This window comes from Schistocerca cancellata, chromosome 3 (assembly GCF_023864275.1).
Source record: "Schistocerca cancellata isolate TAMUIC-IGC-003103 chromosome 3, iqSchCanc2.1, whole genome shotgun sequence".
In the NCBI taxonomy this organism is placed as follows: Eukaryota; Metazoa; Arthropoda; class Insecta; order Orthoptera; family Acrididae; genus Schistocerca; species Schistocerca cancellata.
The window spans coordinates 810703160-810728255 of NC_064628.1; the positions used below are offsets into that span (position 1 = coordinate 810703160).

The 25096-nt window shown below is 45.4% G+C and overlaps 1 protein-coding gene across 1 annotated transcript in view; it reads right to left on the reverse strand.

Annotated features, from left to right (window-relative positions):
• LOC126176587 (uncharacterized) overlaps positions 1 to 25096 on the reverse strand; it is a 541845-nt gene that overhangs the window by 427521 nt on the left and 89228 nt on the right. Inside the window, exon 5 of the mRNA XM_049923748.1 lies at positions 2164 to 2384. Coding sequence (XP_049779705.1) covers positions 2164 to 2384 — 221 coding nt within the window. The remainder of the gene's footprint in view (positions 1 to 2163; positions 2385 to 25096) is intronic.

The window sequence follows — 25096 nt, forward strand, 5'->3', positions numbered from 1 at the left end:
AATTACATTCTTCAAACGGAAAGACAAAAAAAGACGTTTTGGTTTTTTTGCCCGACATTCGAGTAAAATGGAAAAGGTGACAACCAAAAGAGGGGTTTATAGAAAACCAAAAATTGTTACTGAGAATAAGAACGGAAAAACTGCTATTGACCTCTCTGATCAGGAGAGTGCTTATAGCAATCCATTTTTTTTTTTTTTTTTTTTTTTAAGTCCAGTGTTGTCAGTGCCCTGTATATATTCGGAGAGGTAAAATATCCATCACAAAATTTCGGAAACAGTTGGCAGATACACTCATAAGGCATTTACGTGAAGGAACTCCTGTCATTGCCGATATAAGAAGAAGCAAACACCAGCTGGAAACAAAGGAAGGTGTGCAGATGTTGTTCTGTATGCTACAAGACAACACAAAAACATTCGGGCGCAATGCAGCTCGAAAATTAACTAAACAGGTGGTTGGCTTTTGTATTACGTGCTTATCTAACTTCATCTTTGTACTGAATGTTTTAACAAATTTCATTCAAATTACGTTTGTTTTATAATATTGCCACTGTCACGCCATGCACTTATGTCGTCCAAACGAGAAGTGAACTCAGTCCCCTCGGAGTGACTTCGTCCAAACGAAAAGTACACAGCCGGGCGCAGGGGACTGACGGCAGCCAAACGAACAGTCCACTGTCAGGCCTACGACGCACACAGGGCATGTACAGACATTTTCCCATCTCTGAATATGCGAATGGTACGCGACAGATGGTCTCTCCGCCAGTTTAGGAGGTGCATTCAAGTTCTAAGGCCTCAGATTTTTTTCCTCCGGACTGGAAAGAGATAGAAACATGCGCATTGTTTTAAAATGAGGCCGCATTCATTGTCAATACGTCCCAGAGATGGCAGCACCGTACAGCAGATGGAATTTTACCGCCAGCGGCGAGAATGAGAACTGTTTTAAATACTTAAAATGGCGACGTTTTCCTTATTTGAACAGCGTGCAATCATTCGTTTTCTGAATTTGCGTGGTGTGAAACCAATTGAAATTCATCGACAGTTGAAGGAGACATGTGGTGATTGAGTTATAGATGTGTCGAAAGTGCGTTTGTGGGTGCGACAGTTTAATGAAGGCAGAACATCGTGTGACAACAAACCAAAACAACCTCGGGCTCGCACAAGCCAGTCTGACGACATGATCGAGAAAGTGGAGAGAATTGTTTTGGGGGATCGCCGAATGACTGTTGAACAGATCGCCTCCAGAGTTGGCATTTCTGTGGGTGTGGGTTCTGTGCACACAATCCTGCATGACGACCTGAAAATGCGAAAAGTGTCATCCAGGTGGGTGCCACGAATGCTGACGGACGACCGCATGGCTGCCTGTGTGGCATGTTGTCAAGCAATGTTGACGCACAACGACAGCATGAATGGGACTTTCTTTTCGTCGGTTGTGACAATGGTTGAGACGTGGATGCCATTTTTCAATCCAGAAACAAAGCGCCAGTCAACTCAATGGAAGCACACAGTTCACCGCCACCAAAAAAATTTCGGGTAACCGCCAGAGCTGAAAAAATTATGGTGTCCATGATCTGGGACAGCGAGGGCGTAATACTTACCCATTGCGTTCCAAAGGGCACTACGGTAACAGGTGCATCCTACGAAAATGTTTTGAAGAACAAATTCCTTCCTGCACTGCAACAAAAACGTCCGGGAAGGGCTGCACGTGTGCTGTTTCATCAAGACAACGCACCCGCACATCGAGCTAACGTTACGCAACAGTTTCTTCGTGATAACAACTTTGAAGTGATTCCTCATGCTCCCTACTCACCTGACGTGGCTCCTAGTGACTTTTGGCTTTTTCCAACAATGAAAGACACTCTCCGTATCCGCACATTCACCAGCCGTGCTGCTATTGCCTCAGCGATTTTCCAGTGGTCAAAACAGACTCCTAAAGAAGCCTTCGCCGCTGCCATGGAATCATGGCGTCAGCGTTGTGAAAAATGTGTACGTCTGCAGGGCGATTACGTCGAGATGTAACGCCAGTTTCATCAATTTCGGGTGAGTAGTTAATTAGAAAAAAAATCGGAGGCCTTAGAACTTGAATGCACCTCGTATTTACGAAACATATGTGTAGATTAGATATAGCCGAGGACGGCTGCAGGCTGTGCAGGCTGTGGTACTCACGTGGGTTCGTCTTCGAGGACGAGTTCCTCGAAGTCGACGACGATGCGGTAGCCGTCCGGGGCGGCGACGTCGACGAAGCAGTCGGCGTTGTCCGGGTAGTGGCGGGGGAAGCCGGGGGAGGAGGCGGTGGCGCGCGGCGCCTCCCGCGACAGCCGCACCGACCGCCGGCACGACGCCGCCGCCGCCGCCGCCGACGCCGCCTCCGTGTCTGCGCCGCCCGGCTGCACAGCGCACCAGCACAGCCTCACTGTTATATAGTGTCTCTCTGATACGTGCTACACCGTCGTGAACATGCTACTTCGGACAAATGGTAAATTTTTGTGGTAAGTGCCTACGGGAGCAAACTGCTGAGGTCATCGGTCCCTAAGCTTACTCACTGCTTAATCCAACTTTAACTTACGCTAAGGACAACACACACACACCCACGCCCGAGGGAGGACTCGAACCTCCGACGAGGACAGCCGCATGAACTGAGGCAAGGCGCCTCATACCGCTGGGCTATCCAGTTTGGCTCGGACAAATGCATTGGGTTCTTCATTTATGTGGTCATATTGTCCTTAATTGCTCTACAATTGTGTATCTTGATTCTGTCTTTGCAACTACGAGAATCTGCGTGTTTTGTCAGTAAACGCTTTTCGTTTCACTGAAATGGAACATCGGCGAGTGGTCTATAATAAAAGACATTTACAATTTGACTTGCATTCCAGATCGAAGAACAGTTTATTACAAGATGTTGATTTTTACTTACGGCATTCGATGCCTTGTTTTTCGCTCACAGCACGAAACACCGTCTACATGAACATTTTTAGGTTATTTCTTCGCCTGGCATTGTTGATTCTGGCCTAATCTCACACTGGTTTGCAAAACTATGCTTTTTTATGCTAAACACAACGCAATGTAGTACTACAACTGTTTATTCGTGCCTCTATGGCTACATATATGTATAGGCAGACATACACTACTGGCCATGAAAATTGCTACATCACGAAGACGACATAATTTAACCGACAGGAAGAAGATATTGTGATATGTAAATGATTAGCTTTTCAGAGCATTCACACAAGGTTGGCGCCGGTGGCGACACCTACAACGTGCTGACATGAGGAAAGTTTCCAACCGACTTCTCATACACAAACAGCAGTTGATCGGCGTTGCCTGGTGAAACGTTGTTGCGGTGCCTCGTGTGAGGGGGAAAAATGCGTACCATCACGTTTCAGACTTTGATAAATTTCGAATTGTAGCCTATCGCGATTGCAGTTCATCGTATTGCGACATTGCTCCTCGCGTTGGTCGAGATCCAATGACTGTTACAGAATATGGAATCAGTGGGTTCAGGAGGGTAATACGGAACGCCAAGATGGATACCAACGGCCTTGTATCACTAGCAGTCGAGATGACAGGCATCTTATCCGCATGGCTGTAACGGATCGTGCAGCCACGTCTCGATCCCTGAGTCGACAGATGGGGACGTTTGCAAGACAACAACCATCTGCACGAACAGTTCGACGACGTTTGTAGCAGCATCGACTATCAGCTCGGAGACCATGGCTGCGTTTACCGTTGACGCTGCATCACAGAGAGGAGCGCCTGCAATGGTGTACTCAACGACGAACCTGGGTACACGAATGGCAAAACGTCATTTTTTCGGATGAATCCAGGTTCGGTTTACAGTAACATGATGGTCGCCTCCGTGTTTGGCGTCATCGCTGTGAACTCACATCGGAATCGTTTATTCGTCATCGCCGTACTGCCGCATCACCCGGCGTGATGGTATGGGGTGCCATTGCTTACAAGTCTCGGTCACCTCTTGTCCGCATTGACAGCACAGTGGACGTTACATTTCAGATGTGTTACGACCCGTGACACTACCCTTCATTAGATCCCTGCCAAACTCTACATTTCAACAGGATAATGCACGACCGCATGTGGCAGGTCCTGTACGGGCCTTTCTGAATACAGAAAATGTTCGACTGCTGCCCTGCCCAGCACATTCTCCAGATCTCTCACCAATTTAAAACGTCTGTACACACCATCCAAGCTCTGTTTGACTCAATACCCAGGCGTATGAAGGCTGTTATTACGGCCAGAGGTGGTTGTTCTGGGTACTGATTTCTCAGGATCTATGCACCCAAATTGCGTCAAAATGTAATCACACGTCAGTTCTAGTATAATAATTTGTCCAATGAATATCCGTTTATCATCTGCATTTCTTCTTGGTGTAGCAATTTTGATGGCCAGTAGTGTATATATTTAGCCAGTAGAATACAAATAAACAGTGGTAGTACTACATTGTGTTGTGTTTTACTTTAAAAAATGCGTAGCTTTTCTAAGCAGTATGGGATTATACCAGAATCAACAGTGCCAATCGCAGATATAATCCAAAAATGTCCTTGAAGAGAACGGATCCTTGGGGGGGGGGGGGGGGGGGAGGGGGGGGTCGTAAATTACACTGTTTAAGTAATCAGAAAACTGACGGCGGTAGTACTGAGTTCGTTCAAGTGCAGTGTGAGCATCCAAAACACGGTACCAAACAAAAAGTCGGGCTTGGAGTGCGCATCGTCGCTGGAGAGGTATGCAGTTGTCAGACCCTTGAACCGTCTGCTAGTGTGGTGCTCGGTAAGTGGAAAATGTGTGTACTCTGGAAGGAGAAAAAAATTGCGGCTGACAGAAGTTGGCGGGGCACAGAGGTAACATGCCAGTATCCGTTACACGAGTCACCAGACATCGTGTCTCGACGGGCATGTGAGACGATGATCATTAGTATCCTCGCTGTGGCAGCGAGTATATAACGGTATGTCGGCCAGTCCACTATGGTGTAGTCGCTAGTTTGTCAGGTTTATACCATTGATGACGCGGTGCCACGGGGCTCGTGCATCGGTTGCAAGGAAAGGTACATGGCCGCTCTTGTACACTGGTGACCAACGCATATCTGGGCCGTGGTCCTTGAACATATTACGGTGGAAGCGTTGCGAAAACAACTTGTAAAAGTCTTCCCCGTGATGCGCGCGTGGTCAGAAGCGCATCACGTACAATACTGAGTTCGATATGTGGGAATACTAAGGTCGATTTGTGGGAAAGTGTTGGGTCAGTGTGGGCTGCATTGACCGATGAGACAGGTAAGGCCAGCATAAGAACCTACAAGAGGCTGCGCGTAGGGGACGTGGAAGAACAGCGCCAACGCCTTGTCATAGCAGTTAAGTACAGTATAAAGCGGATATCCTGGCTCTAACATGGACGACACCGAGTCGTCCTGCTGGAGATGGTGAGGGTGTCGTAGCGAACCTCAAAGATGGGTGCTGTCAATACGAAGCACCCAAAAGATGACTGAAACTGGCATCCTTGGACTATAGCGGATGGAAAATTTGGGCGCCACATAGGTGTCGACGTAGGCGGCTCACTGGAGCGGATTCAAGCTGTGGCGGAGGCTGCGTTGGATGTTGGCTCGTATCGTCTGAAGCAAACGGCGGTTGATGCCGTCGTACGGTGGGTATATCCGGTAAATGTGATACCTATGTAGCGGAGTTTGTCCATTATGGGCGTCAGCTGTGCCCCATCCGAGACCACGACCGATGTTCATAATCGCTAATTTAGCCACATTAGGCACATTGAGAATGTTTCCCGAGGTTCTTCCATACCGTCGGTTCAAATCAATGGCACTGAGTATTTCCTTAGGTGTAAGTGCAAGAGCAGGGGGTCATCTGGGTATACCCAGAAATGGAAGGTTTGGCTGCATAGGGTGAATCCCGTAAGGCGAAGTAGGAGACCTGTGATAAGTGGTTTGAAAACGATCGAGAACAGCACAGTGGACAGGCGATAACCATGTCTGACGGAACGCTGTACTGGAATCGGTCCCGCCTGTCGACCGTTGACGAATACTTGATGTGGCACCGGCACGCACGTGTCCCAGGCTGCCGATGGATAGGAGAGCTATATGCTTCACCACCGACAGAAAGTACTGGTGTCGGACCTTATCAAAGACACTGTCGAAGTCGATTGATTCCAGTGGCGTACGGAGACCGTAGGACATGGCGAGCATGACGAGATCCCGACATTCGCCTGTGACGGTTTACAGGCTGGCACGACGGCTATGTGACGTCTGCTCCGGTCAAAGGAGTCTGGATAGTACAGTGTGTATGCTTGCCGCCTGTAGGCGCACATAGATCTTATGATACTCACTGAGAAGTGTAAGCTAGCGAAAGTTTATGATCTTTGGACCTCGAGACGGATTATGTACTGGAATTAAAATGCCTGTCACAAAGGCCGTTGGTATTTGGAATTTGGGGTTGAGCAGCTCCTGGAGCACTGGTTCACTGCTGGATCATCAGGTCACGCAACACTCGGTATAATTCAGCCTGGGGGCCATCTGGATCTAGCTATTTGTTCTTCGTACATCCATAATTAAAATGGAGGGCAGTGGGACGTCAACTGGTATAAATTTATATTTAAAAAATGGTTCAAATGGCTCGGAGCACTATGGGACGTAACTTCTGAGGTCATCAGTCCCCTAGAACGTAGAACTACTTAAACCGAACTAACCTAAGGACATCACACACATCCATGCCCGAGGCAGTCGCGGTTTATATTAAAAATGACGAAATTCCTCAAGCTGTATTTAATGTGTCGATTTTATTTTGGCAACTAGTTTCAACGTTGTAACAACGTCATCTTCAGGTCCATACACTTGTTGACGTCAACTGCACGTCCATATCTCACCACTGAGTTCTAGTATCAGCCGCACACAGTCGACGTCAACAAGTGTGTGGGCCTGAAGATGTCGTTGTTACAACGTTGAAACTAGTTGCCAAAATAAAATCGACACCTCAAATACAGCTGGAGGAATTTCCTCATTTTTAATATAAATAGCTATTTTTTCGTCTCACTTTGGCGATAGCGTCTGACACCTCGTCTGTAGTAACTGCCGCCGCCAAAGATGTAGCCTTTTTAGCGTCAAGAGTACGTGTGACGCGTCTGAGAATGTCCTCAGATGTCGCATCGACTACTTTTCTGTCACTGAACATTTGTGGACAGTGGCCTAGTGGACAGCAAAGGTGGAGGCAATATTCGCTTGCGTGTTGACACGCCTATCGTCTTGCTTGAGGAGAGTGGTAATAAGCTGTTGACGACCATGACGATAGTCAAAGTTGTATGGAGCGTAGGTGGTTTTACCTCAGGCGCGATTTCCTGGTTGTGTGACCTCATCAAATGGTTCAAATGGCTCTGAGAACTATGGGAGTTAACATTGGCGGTCATCAGTCCCCTAGAATTTAGAACTACTTAAACCTAGCTAACCTAAGGACATCATACACATCCATGCCCGAGGCATGATTCGAACCTGCGACCTTAGCGGTCGCGCGGTTCCAGACTGAAGCGCCTACAACCGCTCGGCCACACCGGCCGGCGTGACCTCATCAGCATACACTGTAGCTTACAGCGTGTCGTGCTTGGCTATAATGCGTTGTTGGTCCCTGTGGGTTCCGGGTGTTTTAGGTTGGATGTCGTGTTCCCGTAGCATGGTGCGGTAATAACTGATGGTCCCGCACTGCCACGCAGCCGACCCTTCTTGCACTGGACCAACTACCTCGTGGTAATTGGTTTGGCACAGCTGAGACACAACAAAGGTCTAGAGGGGTACCCGGGAAGGCTGTGTTCACAGGAAGTCCACGCCGCTGCGACACGCTGTTGACAAACTGGGTCATGGAATGGGGACATGTTAAGCTTCCATGTTCGCGGTTGCGCCAAACTGACTGTGGTGGTAGTATGGGAGAGGTGATGAACAAGCAATAGTCGGAAAAGGTAATTTACCATTTTTCCGCAACGAGCACTCCGCACTGGAGTGTGTGGGAGACGTACATGCTAAATATGCTGCTTGCAGAAACACTTGTAAGATGTGTACGGCCAGGGGTGTCGCTGCAGACTTTCTGCCATGCGTCAATAAGGCGGAGTTCTTCCACCATTGTACATAGGGCCGGGCATACTGAGTAGCCGGGATGTTGGCCTTTCGGACGCAATAAGCAATTAAAGTCGCCTCCAAGAACAGTGCGGTCGAAAAGACTAAGGAAAGCAGGGCGATGTCTACAGAGTAAGAAGTAGAAGCTTGACGTCGGCTGTATGTGCCTGACGGAGCATATAGATTGATGGCATGCACTTCGAATATGGTAAGGACAATGTGGATGGGACTATGGTCACGTCTATGGCGAGTAGCCCCTCTCGGACGGATATCACCACCCTGCACCCGGCGTGATTACCAGTGGAGTGATACAAGTCGTACACTACTGGCCATTAAAATTGCTGCACCACAAAGATGATGTGCTACAGACGCGAAATTTAAGCGACAGGAAGAAGATGCTGTGATATGCAAATGACCAGCTTTTCAGAGCATTCGCACAAGGTTGGCGCCGGTGGCGACACCTACAGCGTGCTGACATGAGGAAAAGTTCCAACCGATTTCTCATACACAAACAGCAGTTGACCGGCTTTGCCTGGTGAAACGTTCTTGTGGTGCCTCGTGTAAGGAGGAGAAATGCGTAGCATCACATTTCCGACTTTGATAAAGGTCATATTGTAGCCTATGGCGATTGCGGTTTGTCGTATCACGACATTGCTGCTCGCGTTGGTCGAGAACCAATGACTGTTGGCAGAATATGGAATCGGTGGGTTCAGGAGGATAATACGGAACGCCGTGCTGGATCCCAACGGCCTCGTATCACTAGCAGTTGAGATGACAGGAATCTTATCCGCATCGTGCAGCCACGTCTCGATCCGCGAGTCAACAAATGGGGACGTTTGCAAGACATCAACCATCTGCACGATCAGTTCGACGACGTTTACAGCAGCATGGACTATCAGCTCGGAGACCATGGCTGCGGTTACCCTTGACGCTGCGTCACAGACAGGAGAGCCTGTGATGGTGTACTCAACGGCGAACCTGGGTGCACGAATGGCAAAACGTCATTGTTTCGGATGATGCAGGTTCTGTTTACAGCACCATGATGGTCGCATAGGGGTTTGGCGACATGGCGGTGAATGCACATTGGAAGCGTGTATTGGTCATCGCCATACTGGCGTTATCACCCGGCGTGATGGTATGGGGTGCCGTTGGTTACACGTCTCGGTCACTTCTTGTTTGCATTGACGGCACTTTGAACAGTGGACGTTACATTTCAGATGTGTTACGACCCGTGGCTTTACCCTTCATTCGATCTCTGCGAAACCCTACATTTCAGCAGGATAATGCACGACCGCATGTTGCAGGTCATGTACTGGCCTTTCTGGATACAGAAAATGTTCGACTGCTACACTGGTCAGCACGTTCTCCAGATCTCTCAGCAATTGAAAACGTCTGGTCAATGGTGGCCGAGCAACTGGCTCGTCACAATACGCCAGTCACTACTCTTGATGAACTGTGGTATCGTGTTGAAGCTGCATGGGCAGCTGTACCTGTACACGCCATCCAAGCTCTGTTTGACTCAATGCCGAGGCGTATCAAGGTCGTTATTACGGCCAGAGGTGGTTGTTCTGGGTATTGATTTCTCAGGATCTTTGCACCCAAATTGCGTGAAAATGTAATCACGTTTCAGTTGCAGTATAATATATTTGTCCAATGAATACCCGTTTATCATCTGTATTTGTTCTTGGTGTAGCAATTTCAATGGCCAGTAGTGTATTTATAAATTTCGAGAATCGTTGAAATACGCGCCTCCTGTAATACGGAGCCGTCGACATGTGACGTCATAAACCTGTCTCGGAGTAACTGTATCTTCACCTTACTGCGAATCCTATTGGTGATGATTGTGTCCACTCTGTACGCTTGTAGTGGTGTTGCTGACAGTTGATCCACCATAACTGAGAGATGCGGTGGCTTCAGCCAACGGGTGACGTCAACCCCCCTCCCCTGGCTGCCGGGGGCACACTTGTAAATCATTGGTGAGTGGGGCTAATTGGGTGCGTCGACCGCAGTGCGATCACCGACGTGTCTTCTTCATCATCTCCCGATGTCGTTGTGGCGGGGCAGTGTCCATACGTTCTTCCCCTGTGACGGGGTGGTTGTACGATACCGTATACTGCTTCCATTCACGCGGTTTTCTTTACGCTGTTCGCAGACAGGACGGGCGCTGGCCGGATCGTTGTACAAGGTTGTCCGTCACTGTCACCGTCGGCTAACATCATGAGGTGGGCGTCGCCGCACGCGTGACGTCGTCATCCTCGTGCATGGTATAGTCACTGGTTCCTGGTGTCGACCTGTACCTCCGCTTGCGTCACCGTGGTGAACGTTGTTTGCAAACATATCCTTCTGCTCAGATAGCATCGAGTCCTGCCATCTCTGCTTCCATCGGCACCACAAGGGAACCAGGTGCTGATATAGTGACGACGCCGGTCGTAGTGTTGGGTGGAGGAGGCTGCTGGGTGGTGGCCTCGTTTACTGCCCTTTATTTTTGGTCCCTTCGCGTCGTCCAAACCGTCACTTTGTGATGTGTGATGGGGCTGGGGAGGCTAAACGGCAGGCTTCGTGAAATTGTGGTGGGGTCAAACCATGCTGCATACGTCGCCGGTAGAACAGATGGGTTGTTAGATGAGTCACGACCATAGGGGGTGATTGTGCAATCTGCCACTGTATACATTCCGACCGAATTTGTCCTTAGTTTCCTGATCCCGAGCACGTACGCCGTCCGTCGTCGTACATGATAATGGCTTTGCAGCCCCTCAGTGCGAAGGTAGGAGGGGACATTGCTACGGAGATTGATATGCACTTGTCGGACACCATTTAAGACAGGATATGTCTTGAACTGTGCCTTTTTCTAGGCTACGTGGTTGCAAACAGTGCCGTAGGGGTGGAGGGCGGATATCACAGCTAGCTCAAAAGGCAGCTCGAAAACTCTAATTGTTCGGACGCCCAATCATGCGCGATCGTTGGTCACAGTGCCTACATTGCCATCCGCGTGGCAGAAGCGGAGTTCTTGACTTGCCTCCGTGATGGTCTTGTCACACATGGCACCATTAATAATCTTCACGTACATTGTGCTGCTTACGATGGAAAAAATGTACGCCTATGATGTCCGATGATGGCCTCTTTATCTTGTCTCTTAAAAGCCCTTCCACATCGAGTGCTCTTGGTCGTGCAAAGTCGGTATAAAAGATGAATCGCAGGGATGCTTTACGAGATTAGGTCATTGTGTGGTCTTGCCAGTACAGCCGCCGTGCGTGTAGCGGCAGATATACACTCCTGGAAATTGAAATAAGAACACCGTGAATTCATTGTCCCAGGAAGGGGAAACTTTATTGACACATTCCTGGGGTCAGATACATCACATGATCACACTGACAGAACCACAGGCACATAGACACAGGCAACAGAGCATGCACAATGTCGGCACTAGTACAGTGTATATCCACCTTTCCCAGCAATGCAGGCTGCTATTCTCCCATGGAGACGATCGTAGAGATGCTGGATGTAGTCCTGTGGAACGGCTTGCCATGCCATTTCCACCTGGCGCCTCAGTTGGACCAGCGTTCGTGCTGGACGTGCAGACCGTGTGAGACGACGCTTCATCCAGTCCCAAACATGCTCAATGGGGGACAGATCCGGAGATCTTGCTGGCCAGGGTAGTTGACTTACACCTTCTAGAGCACGTTGGGTGGCACGGGATACATGCGGACGTGCATTGTCCTGTTGGAACAGCAAGTTCCCTTGCCGGTCTAGGAATGGTAGAACGATGGGTTCGATGACGGTTTGGATGTACCGTGCACTATTCAGTGTCCCCTCGACGATCACCAGTGGTGTACGGCCAGTGTAGGAGATCGCTCCCCACACCATGATGCCGGGTGTTGGCCCTGTGTGCGTCGGTCGTATGCAGCCCTGATTGTGGCGCTCACCTGCACGGCGCCAAACACGCATACGACCATCATTGGCACCAAGGCAGAAGCGACTCTCATCGCTGAAGACGACACGTCTCCATTCGTCCCTCCATTCACGCCTGTCGCGACACCACTGGAGGCGGGCTGCACGATGTTGGGGCGTGAGCGGAAGACGGCCTAACGGTGTGCGGGACCGTAGCCCAGCTTCATGGAGACGGTTGCGAATGGTCCTCGCCGATACCCCAGGAGCAACAGTGTCCCTCATTTGCTGGGAAGTGGCGGTGCGGTCCCCTACGGCACTGCGTAGGATCCTACGGTCTTGGCGTGCATCCGTGCGTCGCTGCGGTCCGGTCCCAGGTCGACGGGCACGTGCACCTTCCGCCGACCACTGGCGACAACATCGATGTACTGTGGAGACCTCACGCCCCACGTGTTGAGCAATTCGGCGGTACGTCCACCCGGCCTCCCGCATGCCCACTATACGCCCTCGCTCAAAGTCCGTCAATTGCACATACTGTTCACGTCCACGCTGTCGCGGCATGCTACCAGTGTTAAAGACTGCGATGGAGCTCCGTATGCCACGGCAAACTGGCTGACACTGACGGCGGCGGTGCACAAATGCTGCGCAGCTAGCGCCATTCGACGGCCAACACCGCGGTTCCTGGTGTGTCCGCTGTGCCGTGCGTGTGATCATTGCTTGTACAGCCCTCTCGCAGTGTCCGGAGCAAGTATGGTGGGTCTGACACACCGGTGTCAATGTGTTCTTTTTTCCATTTCCAGGAGTGTAAAAACAAACAAGGCAAGCGTTGCCCACGCACGGAACGCAGGCACGTGTAGGCCCTGTAGCACAGCCGATGGTAGACTGGCTTCGTTATACCACAAGCTACTAACAGGAAAGTAAACTTCCTGACAGATTTGAACTTGCATGCCAGACCGAGTCTTGAGATGTGGGGACGGGTCCGACAGACCGTTCTACCCCACCACGACTCGCGACTCGTCCTCACAGCTCATAGCTCCTCTTCCGCCAGTATATCTCATCTCTTACCTTTCAGACTACACAGAAGTTCTCCTGCCAAACTTACAGCTCTGGAGACGGGTCCTGCTTCGTGTTTGGGTAGTTCAGTCGGTAGAGTACTTGTCCGCTAAAGTCAAAAGTTCCAAGTTCGAGTCTGGTTCCGACACAGTTTTAATCTGCCAAGAAAGTTCCATATAGCGCTCACTCCGCGGCTGAGTGAAAAATTCATTTTGCTGCAACTGCAATTGTTGAAAAAGAGGCAGAAAAAAGAATGAAGACAACGTGTAAAACGTGGTAGCCTTACAGTCTAACATTCTGCAGTATCTGATGTACACACGGCTCTAAATAGGTATTGAGCACAAGCCACTGTCAGTTTGTAGCCAGCAATCAACAGGTGAAACACTACACAAGGTTCTGTTTCTTGAAGTGTGTATAGAATATTCCATCACCATTCGTGCAGCCGCGCGGGATTAGCCGAGCGGTCTGGGGCGCTGCAGTCATGGGCTGTGTGGCTGGTCCCGGAGGAGGTTCGAGTCCTCCCTCGGGCATGCGTGTGTGTGTGTTTATCCTTAAGATAATTTAGGTTAAGTAATGTGTAAGCTTAGGGACTGATGACCTGCAGTTAAGTCCCATAAGATTTAACACACATTTTTGAACCATTCGTGCTTTCATTCGGGACGACAATATTTCTTCGTCCGGCATTTCAGCTGACAATCTGCTCAACTGAGACGTGGATTTACAACTCAAAAAATCTTGTAAACAACTCATTTTATGTGTACATCTCACAGAAATTATTGTTCTGAGTCTTCACTGCGTAGCATTCCAACAAATAATAAATAATCACATTATTTCTCGTTAATATAAAATAATTAAGCAAATAATTCATAAACACTGTGTGTTTGCTGACTGTGCAGTTGCTACGTTTTATTCTCTGACGCATATGCCGCTACAGACTTACGCTGTATGTGGCTCTGAAATCGGCGCCGCCATCTTAGATACTCCAGAACGTCAGCAGATGATTTCTTCTTGTTCTTAATTTCTGCCTTGCGCACGCAACATTTGTTTTAAATAGAAAATGTTGTAGTGCATTCGTGACTCACACAGGAAGGCATAGTTAGACGCGTGCATATTTGATCCAGTTATACGACGCATTTCGCTTCTTTTCGTTATAAGTTTCCAGTGCCTAACCAAGAAGAGAAGCATGTGATACGAGAAAGGCCACTTCCGCACTTTCCCTTGATACAGACTGACGAAACTGATGTTCGATCTATATCATCTTCCCGAAAAGGTTGAGAACATATTTTGCTTTATTTCGTCGCCTTCCAATCTTTCCTTCTCGCAACGTTCACCCAAACAGATTTTCGACTCGGACTAATAAGAAATCCCAAGTCAATTGACAGAATAAAAAAACCGCGCAGCTCGTTCCTATAAAGAATACGATTGAAACGTGATTCCTTTACGCTTTAGATTATAATCAGAACGATTAGCAGATGACGCAAGCTGGCATTTTTACCGAAACAGTTCCATTAGAAGCTAATGTTTGGGGTAACTAACGTGGGGGATATCGGCTTCAAGTTTCTGACTTAATGACATCTCCCCTTATTATATCTCCATATTTCTGACGCACTGGCTTTTATCTCACAGGATATCATTGCGCCAAGTGGTTTTAATTCAGACACCGACTCACCTCGAAAGTGGTTGTACGGTTATTAGCGGAAATACTGGAAGAAAAAATACTGCTGTTTCGGAAACTAACTTCAAACTATTTCTCTGCCGTTCCACTCTCGAAGAGCAAGCAGGAAAAACCAATGCTTATTTCTGTGCGAACTCTGATTTCTCTTATTTTATTATGATACTCATTCCTGCCTGTGTTAGGTGGGCACTATCAAAATATTTTCGGATTCGGAGGACAAAGTCGGTGACTGAAATTTCCTGATAAGATCCTCCCGCAACGAAAAACGTCTTTCTTGTAATGACTGTCACCCCAATTCACATATCAGATCCGAGGCACTCTTCCCCCATATTTCTATGACCATTTTCGATGTTCTCTGTCAATCCTCTCTGATGCAGACCCTATAGAGCACAGCAGTACTGCAGGAGAGAGCGGAAAAGCGTAATGTAGGCAGTCTCTTTAGCAGACCTGTTGCGTTTTCTAAGTGTTCTGGCAATAAACCGCACTTTTTGATTCGCTTTACCCACAACATTATCTATGTGATCGTTGCAACGTTCAGTGTGAATCACTATTATTTTCAAGTCAATGTGTCTCTAGTGGTCATTATGTACAGCTATACACTATGTGATGAACAGCATCCAGACACCCCAAAAACATACGTTTTTCGTATTAGGTGCATTGTACTGCCACCTACTGCCAGGTACTCCATATCAGTGACCCCAGTAGTCATTAGATAACGTGAGAGAGCAGAATGGGGCACTCCGCGGAACTCACGGACTTCGAACGTGGTCCGGAGATTGTGTGTCACTTGTATCATATGTTTGTTTCCGATGTGATAGTGAAGTGGAAACGTGAAGGGAGACGTACAGCACAAAAGCACATAGGCTGACTTCGTCTGTTGACTGACAGATATCGCCGACTGTTGAAGAGGGTCGTAATGTATAATAGGCAGACATCTAACCAGACCGTTACACAGGAATTTCAAACTGCATCAGGCTGCACTGCAAGTACTATCACAGTTAGGCTGGATGTGAGAAAACTTGGATTTAATGGTCGAGCGGTTGCTCATAAGCCACACATCACGCCGATAAATGACAAACGACGTCTCGCTTGGTGTAAAGAGCGTAAATATTGGACGATTGAATAGTGGAAATACCTTGTGTGGAATGACTATTCACGGTATACAATGTGGCGATCAAATGGTTCAAATGGCTCTGAGCACTATGGGACTTAACTTCTAAGGTCATCAGTCCCCTAGAACTTAGAACTACTTAAACCTAACTAACCTAAGGACATCACACACATCCATGCCCAAGGCAGGATTCGAACCTGCGACCGTAGCGGTCGCGCGGTTCCAGACTGTAGCGCCTTTAACCGCTTGGCCACCACGGCCGGCTGTGGCGATCTGATGGCAGGATTTGAGTATGGCGAATGCCCGGTGAACATCATCTGCCAGAGTGTGTAGTGCCAACAACAGTAAAATTCGGAGGCGGTGGTGTTATGGTGTGGTCATGTTTTTCATGGAGGGAGCTTGCACCCCTTGTTGTTTTGCGTAGCACTATCACAGCACAGGCCTACATTGATGTTTTAAGGACCTTCTTGCTTACCACTGTTGAAGAGCAATTCTAGGATGGCGATTGCATCTTTCATCACGATCGAACACCTGTTCATAATGCACGGCCTGTGGCGGAGTAGTTAAATGACAATAACATCCCTGTAGTGGACGCCTACACAGAGTCCTGACCTGAATCCTGTAGAATACCTTTGGAATATTTTGGAACGCCGATGTCATGCCAGCCCTCACAGACCGACATCGATACCTCTCCTCAGTGCAGCACTCCGTGAGGAATGGGCTGCCATTCCCCAACAAACCTTCCACACCTGATTGGACGTTTGCCTACGAGAGTGGATGCTGTCATCAATGCTAAGGGTGGGCCAACACATATTGATTTCCAGCATTACCGATGGAGGGCGCCACGAACTTGAAAGTAAATTCCAGCCAGGTGTTCGGATACTTTTGACCGAATAGTGTATGTGAGTCAATCGGTGGTGAGCATTAAAAGAATAAACAAACTAAGTCAGTTCGTGATTAGTACTCGGTGTGTGAAGTTATATGGCAGCCACTTGGCGCCCAATTTCATGAGGTGGAGCTTCGTGTCAATCAGTGATACGCATAATCCATCGATAAAAGTCAGTTTGTGTTAGCACGAATTTTGTATATTTCTGTGTCAATCAGCATATTTGCATGTCGTCTAGCGCTATGTAATTATCGATTTTCGTCATTTGTGTGTAAGGTTTCTGAGCTGTAGAATGAAATTTTTGAACACCAATCTACAGCTGACCATCATCATGAGTGATAATACTGATAAACATAAAACAGAAAATTTCATCCCATGATGAAGTGTGCACCTAATTTAAAACCACCACAAAATATCAATGGGCGAATGAACTGTGAAAAGAAGAAAATTATCGAGGAGAACAACTGCAGGCTTAATAATCTTTCAATTAGATCACGAAAGGGGCTTCAGGCTCGCGCGTTTTTCGACATCTGAGAGTGATCTAGATGGCTACGCACATCACAGTTTGGAAAGGAAGAAATTCCCGTGGAACTACACCCGGCTTGACAAAACAACTGCCGGAAGTCACAGGCAGCTGGCGCGCAGTTACACCAACTTCAGAAACTGAGTCGACAGCTTTTTGTCGAAGGAAACTGCGGCACATTATCTTCGGTAGAACTGGATCTCGCTGTTTAATTATGAAGTTCCAGTTCGCCAGATGTGAAAAGAAATTCCTTTTTGTCGCTCTAGATTTTAAATCGGATGCTGCGTCTCACGTACTGTTTTACTGACTCCCTTCCAATACGTTTGCAACATATGTAAAACAGTCTGTACTTTAGAGACTCTTTGTCTCACCATGGTGTCCATGTTTGTTCTATAAATAATTAAAGTAAATAGTTCTAAAACATCTTAAGTAATTTAGAAGAATATTTGGATAGAACATACACCTTCATGAGAATCAGAACAAATTTCGAAGTATCCGCGGAAATATTCGGAGGAATATGACAAATGTTTCATGAAGGGATATACGCATATCAGTTCTGTTCCAGTTCATACATACATACATACATACATACATATGAGTGAAAGTAAAGTACAAATGTATAAACACAAGATATGACTGTGACAAGCAAATATGAAATTTTGAATAATAATTGATGAGTATATTTCTTTCTTTCTTCGAGAGAAAAAGAACATTGATATTAGAAAATTGTTTGAAACAATTAAAACCTCAAATGATTGTCATAAACTTCAATGGATTACCGGAAGTAGCCGGAAGAGCAAGCTGTAAAACAAAGGAATGTAGGAATCAGCACTGAAATGGGCTTTGTTGTTTTGAAGGTGAGTTGAAGTGTATCAGTAATATAGTGCCAGATGATTCGTCGTTCCCATCGGTGTGTTTGTTATAATGTTTGGGGCAATGTAATGCAATCGACTTATCAAACGGTGACGTAAGTAACGACACTACGTCGCTTGTCGAAAACAGATTATCGATCAGTTGCGACAAAATGCAGAGCATGTATTTACTGGCGATGACCATTGGTAGAAGCCTTGGTTTATTATCCGCGGATGACAAAATAACTGGTGTAGACAAACTTTTGAAATTACTGGACGAATAGTAGGCAATACAATTTATCGGAAGTATTACTTTTAGGTTCTTGTGCAGACACGGAGTGCTCCTGTCTTCACCACAAGAAAAGACTCCACTATCAGCGACAATAAAATACGGAATCATGTTTCCTTTGAAACTTCCTAGAAGATTAGAACTGTCCGTGAAACGCAAAGGTTCTGAGTTTAAATTTTCGGTCTGCTACTCAGTTTTGATCTTACAAGAAGTTTCAAATCAACGCACTCCGCTGCAGAGTGAGAACTATTTCTACCTTTCTTTTCTTACTTTTATTCTGTTCATTTTTATGGTGCCATATTCGAAACTGCCTTAGAGCTGTCAGAACGATTCAGGGAGTTCACAGACTGCTAACTATGATTCTATGAACAATGTCATGTCCGCTTATGTTTATTAGAGGCAGCATAGATTATGCACCATTGGACTACATAACGTTCCTTTTCAAATGTATTACGAACATATTCAATCGGCTCTATCAGTTGTGGCAAAGTCTTGTAAATAAAGCAGGAGCAGTGGTCAACGAATACACATTTAAATGTTTTTAATAATACTCGAGTGGTTGGAATTGATTTAGAGAAAGATGTTTCTTCTTATATTAACGTGGAAGTGCTTCTGGTCCTGGTCGTCTATGGTCAGTCCATGATGCGAACTAGTTGGTCTCTTACTCTCGATCGCCAAACAGGTTAAAATATGCCACTGTCAAGCCTCTCTACAAAAAATGGGGATTCCACAGATGCCAATAATTACAGGCCAGTGTCCTTGCTTACAGTATTTTCAAAACTCGTCTGCCCACATAATAGAGTCTTTAAATAGTAAAATGTCAACAACCGGAATTTTCTGTGACTTATCCAAAGCATATAAGAACGCAGGCTTCCGTGGCCGGTGTCATAGTGATTAAAATTCTTCTGGTTATTATGCCGCGTCATTGCTAAAAACTAACAACTATAATAAACTAAAACTAAAGAAGGCCGTTGCAATTTGGCTGAAACGTCGGTTCTAGTTTATTATTGTCGTTAGTTTTTAGCAATGACGCGGCATAATACCCAGAAGAATTTTAATCATTATCAAAAGCATTGATTGCGTGAACCGTGACATTATGATACAGAAATTACAATTCTGTGGTGTAAATGGAACAGCATATGAGTGGTTTAAGTCATTTGCACAGAACAGGAAGCAAAAAGTTTCTTTCTATAGTTTAAGTGATTTAAGAAAGTTTCCCACTTCGTCCAACTGGACTGAAATATGGTCTTCCACAGGGTTTGATTATGGATCCCCTTCTTTTCTTGATATATGTGAATGACCTCTCTTCTTATCTGGAAGAAAAGCTGAAATGATACTGTTTGCTGATGATGCAAACGTCATTAATAACCCACTAAAAGAAAAAAAATGCAGGTAATGTATTTGGAAAAGTTATTCATTGATTTTCTGCGAATGGGCTTGCTCTGGACTTCGAAAAAACACAGTACACCCAATTTTCTGCCACAAGGAGTACAGTTCCTTCCGTAAATGTAACATATCAACAGAAGTCAGTAGCCTGGGTAGAGCATACTAAGTTTTTCGGTGTACATATAAATGAGAATTTTAACTGGAAAATTCATATTTTGGATCTCCTAAAGCGACTAGGTTCAACGACTTTTGCCACCAGAATAATTGCCAATTTTGAGGATATAAAAATTAGTAAGATAACGTGGGGTACTTAGGCGAAAAGTATTCACTACTCAGAGGAGAATGGTTAGAATAATGTGTGGGGCTCGTAGTCGCACATCTTGCAGGTATCTGTTTAAAAGGTCCTTACAACAGCTTCACAGTACCTTTATTCAATATTGAGATTTATTCTCAGCAACATGGACCAGTTTAAAAACAACGGTGACATTCATGATTATAATACCAGAAGAAAGAAAGAAAGAACTGTCCTCTACTTAACCTATCTTTGACACAGAAAGGGGGTAAAATATGCTGCTGTAAAACTTTTCAAAACATTACTACATGTAATAAAATGTCTGACAGACAGCACTGGTAGTTCCAAACATACATTGAAATCATATCTCTTTGACAACGCCTTCGATACCATAGATTAATTCTTGAATGAGAATAAATAAATGTATACATATAATATATGCATTTCGTGCCATTTAAGGGAATAGGGTAGGTGATAAAAATTCTAAGCTTTTTTTTTCTTTTCTTTTTTTTAACTTGATTTATGTGTGCATTTATTATGCACTTGACAGGTTCCACACCATAAAGCTCACCGAGAGATTCATCAATGGAACGCGTAGTTGACTAACTAACTAACCAACTTCTTCAACTACCACTAAACAGAAGCTTAGATGACAACTAAACAATGACAACGAAACTAACATAAGCGGCAGCGGCTACCAGTTCACTTCTACATGTAAAATCGACTTGCAGCGTGTTAGAACAATGAATGGGACATACAGCTAATGCAAAATACGCGCGAGTGACGATAATTTACGAATACTCGTGCCTCTCACAACCGGAACACTACGGGCACATGCGAACGAGCAATTGACACAGAAAACTTTAATTCAGTTGCAGCTGAAACTGCAGCCGGGAGAAAACAGGAAAGCTCCGTCCGAACAGGCCTCGGAAGGCCAAACGGTACAGACTGACCGACGGGCGTGTTGTTCATAGCCGATAGGGTTTACTGGATCCGGAGATGGAGGGGCATGTAGTCAGCACACCGCTCTCCCGGCCGTTGTCAATTTTCGTGACCGGAGCTGATACTTCTCTATTAATTAGGTCCTCAACTGGTGTCGCAAGGGCGAGCGCAGCCGGCTTGTCTAAAACGCTTGAGAGACCCGAACGGTCATCCAAGTGTAAGCCAAGCCGGACAGCACTTAACGTCAGTGATATGACGGGAACAGGTGTTACCACTGCGGCGAGGCCGTTGGCCCTTGTGCTAACCACGAATCCAAAAATGTGTAATCCTGTACAAACATAAAACGAGGTCATTACACAATCTGTGAAAAACTACATGTTTATCTCAGCCGAATACACATAAGCAAATATCGAAAGGTAAATGAGAGCTGTCAACAAAACTAGAACTTAATTGCAAAGAACAGGAAAGAAAACAAAAACATTGGAAATAAAATAGAACAAAAGCTGAAGATCTACTGATTACAAAAGATATTAAAGCAGATACAGCTGTGAAGAAGCATTGGATAGCTGAAGCATAGTCGGAAAAGTAAAATTACACCCCCGCGCCTGCAGTATGATCCAAAGACTCCCTGGTCTGGTGACTTGACTGTTTAGACGACATCCATGAATACACAAACATACTGATTATCATAAATGTAAACATGGTATCTTCAGCACAAAAACTGATATTCCTCGAAGAATTTGTGTCAGTACTTTGCAACCATGACTTATTAAACTGATGGTTCGATAATATCCACATGTGTCAGCAGATGTCTTTTTTGGATGTTAAATTTTTATATTCTTCTTGAAGTCTGAGGATATTTCGCCCGCCTCATATATGCCACACACCAAGTGGAAAAGTTTTGTCATTTCGTTACCGAGGAATTCTTGGTAGCGTGTTATCTTGGATGCTGAGTCAACGACAGAAGCAGCTGTAAAATTAGGGCTAGGCCTGGAAAGTGTACTGGAATTCTGGTTGTTCATGTTGTGCCTACATCTACATCCGCGTGACTGATCTGTAATTTATACTTAAGTGTAATCTGTTTTTCTAACGAGCCGGAGACAAGAACATTTAAATATTTTCGTGTGAACTGTTTTATTTTATTATGATGATCATTTATCCCTGTGTACGTGGATATCAACAAAATATTTTCCTATTAAGGGCTAACACTGGAAACTGAAATTCCATGAGAGGATCTCGCCGCAACGAAGAACGGCTTTGTTTTAATAGTAGTCGCCCCCAATTCGCCTTTTGTATCCGTGACGCTCTCTCTTCCCCTTCGCGATAACGCAAAACGAGCCGCCCTTCTTTGAACTGTTTCGATGTCCTCCGTCGATCTTATCTGGTAAGGATCCTATATCACACAACAATACTCTTGCAGAGGACGGACAAACTTCGTGTAGGCAGTCACTTTAGTAGATTCGTTGCATTTTTTTAAAAGTGTTCTGCCGATAAAACGCAGTCTTTGTTTTACCTTCCCCACAACATTATCTATGTAATGGTTCCAATTTTTCGTTATTGTGATTTCTAGGTATTTAGTGGATAGGAGAACACGTAACTAATGAGGAGGTACTGAACGGAATCGGAGAGAAGAGGAATTTGTGGCACAATTTGACTAAAAGAAGGGATCGGTTGGCAGTACATGTTCTGAAGCGTCAAGGGATCACCAATTTAGTATTGGAGGGCAGCGTGGAGGATAAAAAACGTAGAGGGAGACCAAGAGATGATTACACTAAGCAGATTCAGAAGGGTGTAGGTTGCAGTAGCTATTTGGAGGTGAAGAGGCCTGCACAGGATAGAGTAGCATGGAGTCTCTGGACTGAAGGTCACCACAACAATAGATATTTAATTGAATTGACAGCCTTTAGATTAATGTGATTTATGGCGTAACCGCAATTTAACGGATACCTCTTACTACTCATGTGGAAGATCTCGCACTTTTCAATTGCCACTTTTCGGACCATACAGATATATTGTCTAAATCAGTTTGCAATTGGTTCTGACCTTTTGATTGCTTTACTATACAGTAAATGACAGCATTATCTGCAAACAATCTAAGATGGCTGCTCAGATTGTCACTTAAATCGTATATGTAGCTTAGAAACAGCAGGGGACCTATAATGCATGCTTGGGGAACGCCAGATATAACTTCTGTTTTACTCGACGACTCTCCGTCAATTACTACGAACTGTGACCTTTCTGACAGGAAATCGCCAATCCATTCGCAGAACTAAGACGATACCCCATAAGCACGCAATTTGATTTGAAGCCGCTTGCGAGGAACGGTATCAAAAGCCTTTTGTAAATCCAGAAACATGCAATCAATTTGAAATCCTCTGTCGATAGCACTCATTACTTAGTGAGAACAGAGAGCTAGTTTTCTTCCACAAGAACAAAATTTTCTGAATCCATGCTGACTGAATGTCAACAGATCATTTTCCTCGAAGTAATTCTTAATGTTCGAACCCACTGTACCAGTATGTTCCAAAATCGTACTGCAAATCGATGTCACTGGTGGAGGTCTGTAATTCATTGTTTTATTCCTTCTTCCTTTCTTGATTACTGGTTTGACGTTCGCAATTTTACAGTCTGCAGGTATGGATCTTTCGTCCAGCGATCTAATGGCAGTACATTCTGGACCAGAGGATTTGCTTTTATTAAGCTACTTTGCTATACCGAGTATGTCTACTTCAAAGTTACTCCTGTTGGTGGAAATTCTTGATTATGCATTATTTAAATTCTCTTCTTTGCTGAAAGAATTTCGGAAAACCATTTTTAGTAACCCTGCCTTAGTGGCATTGTCATCAGTAACATTACCATCGCTGTCAAACACTGCAATTGATGATTGTCTCTTGCCGCTGGTGTACTTCACATACAACCAGAATCTCTTTGAATTTTTCGCCACATTTCGAGACAGAGTTTCGTTGTGGAAATTATTGAAAGCATTTTGCACTGAAGTTCGTTCTAAATTTCGAGCTCCTGCAAAATTTACCCCATTCTCGGTTATTTTTGCGTTCTTTTAAATTGGATGTGCTTTGTTCTTTGCTTCTGCAACAATGTTCTGATCTATTTCGTGTGCAATGGGAGTTCAGTTCTGTCGCTTACTAATTTATTTGGTATAAAACTCTCCACTGCTGTCGATACTATTTCTTTGAATTTAAGCTTCATTTGGTCTACACTTACATAGTTAGCTCAGAATGTATACAAGTTGTCTCTTAGGAAGGCGAAATGCGAATTTTTATCAGATTTTTCGAATAAATATATTTTGCGTTTATTTTTGGTTGGTTTAGATGTTACACGGTCTCACTACAACGAGCTTTTTGTGAGCTGTATCCGTCAAAATTCTCCCTATCTGCTTAGGATTATTTGTTCGTAAGAGGTCGAGTATGTTTTCACAAACATTTACAATTCGAATGGGATTCTGAACTAACTGCTCAAACTAATTTTATTTAACACGATTGCGGACTATGTTTTGTGCCTACCATCGACTTTAAAAAAGTGTTTTTACCACGATTTCGAGGGTAGAGTGAAGGCACAACCAAGTATAATTGTGTAATAGGGTACTTATTTGAAATGAAATTTAAGTCTGCATCCAACTGTTCAGCAAGTGTATCATCTGCGTCGGAAGGTCGGTAAAAGCAATCAATATTATTAATTTGTACCTGTTGTCAGGTATAACTTCGACCCACACTATATCACAGGAGTTATCTACTTCAATTTAGCTACAAGATAATTACTTCTAACAGCAACAAACACTCCAACACTAACTGTGTTTAACCTGCCCTTACTGAGCACCGTCAGGTCCTTTGTAAGACTTTCGGCTGATTTTATTTCCGGCTTTAGCTAGCTTTTGGTAGCTACAGCGACTTGTGCTTCAATCAGTACTTTCTCTTGGCGCCTGGAGCTCTGGTTGTTTCTCAACACATTTACAAAAATTTATCACTATAATACCTATGGTTCATATATCAGCCCTTGTCATTTGTGGCCTGCACCAGTTGATAGTGAAACCATTTTGTTGCTTTCCGAGATCCTCTAATTCCTCCCCCCCCCCAAA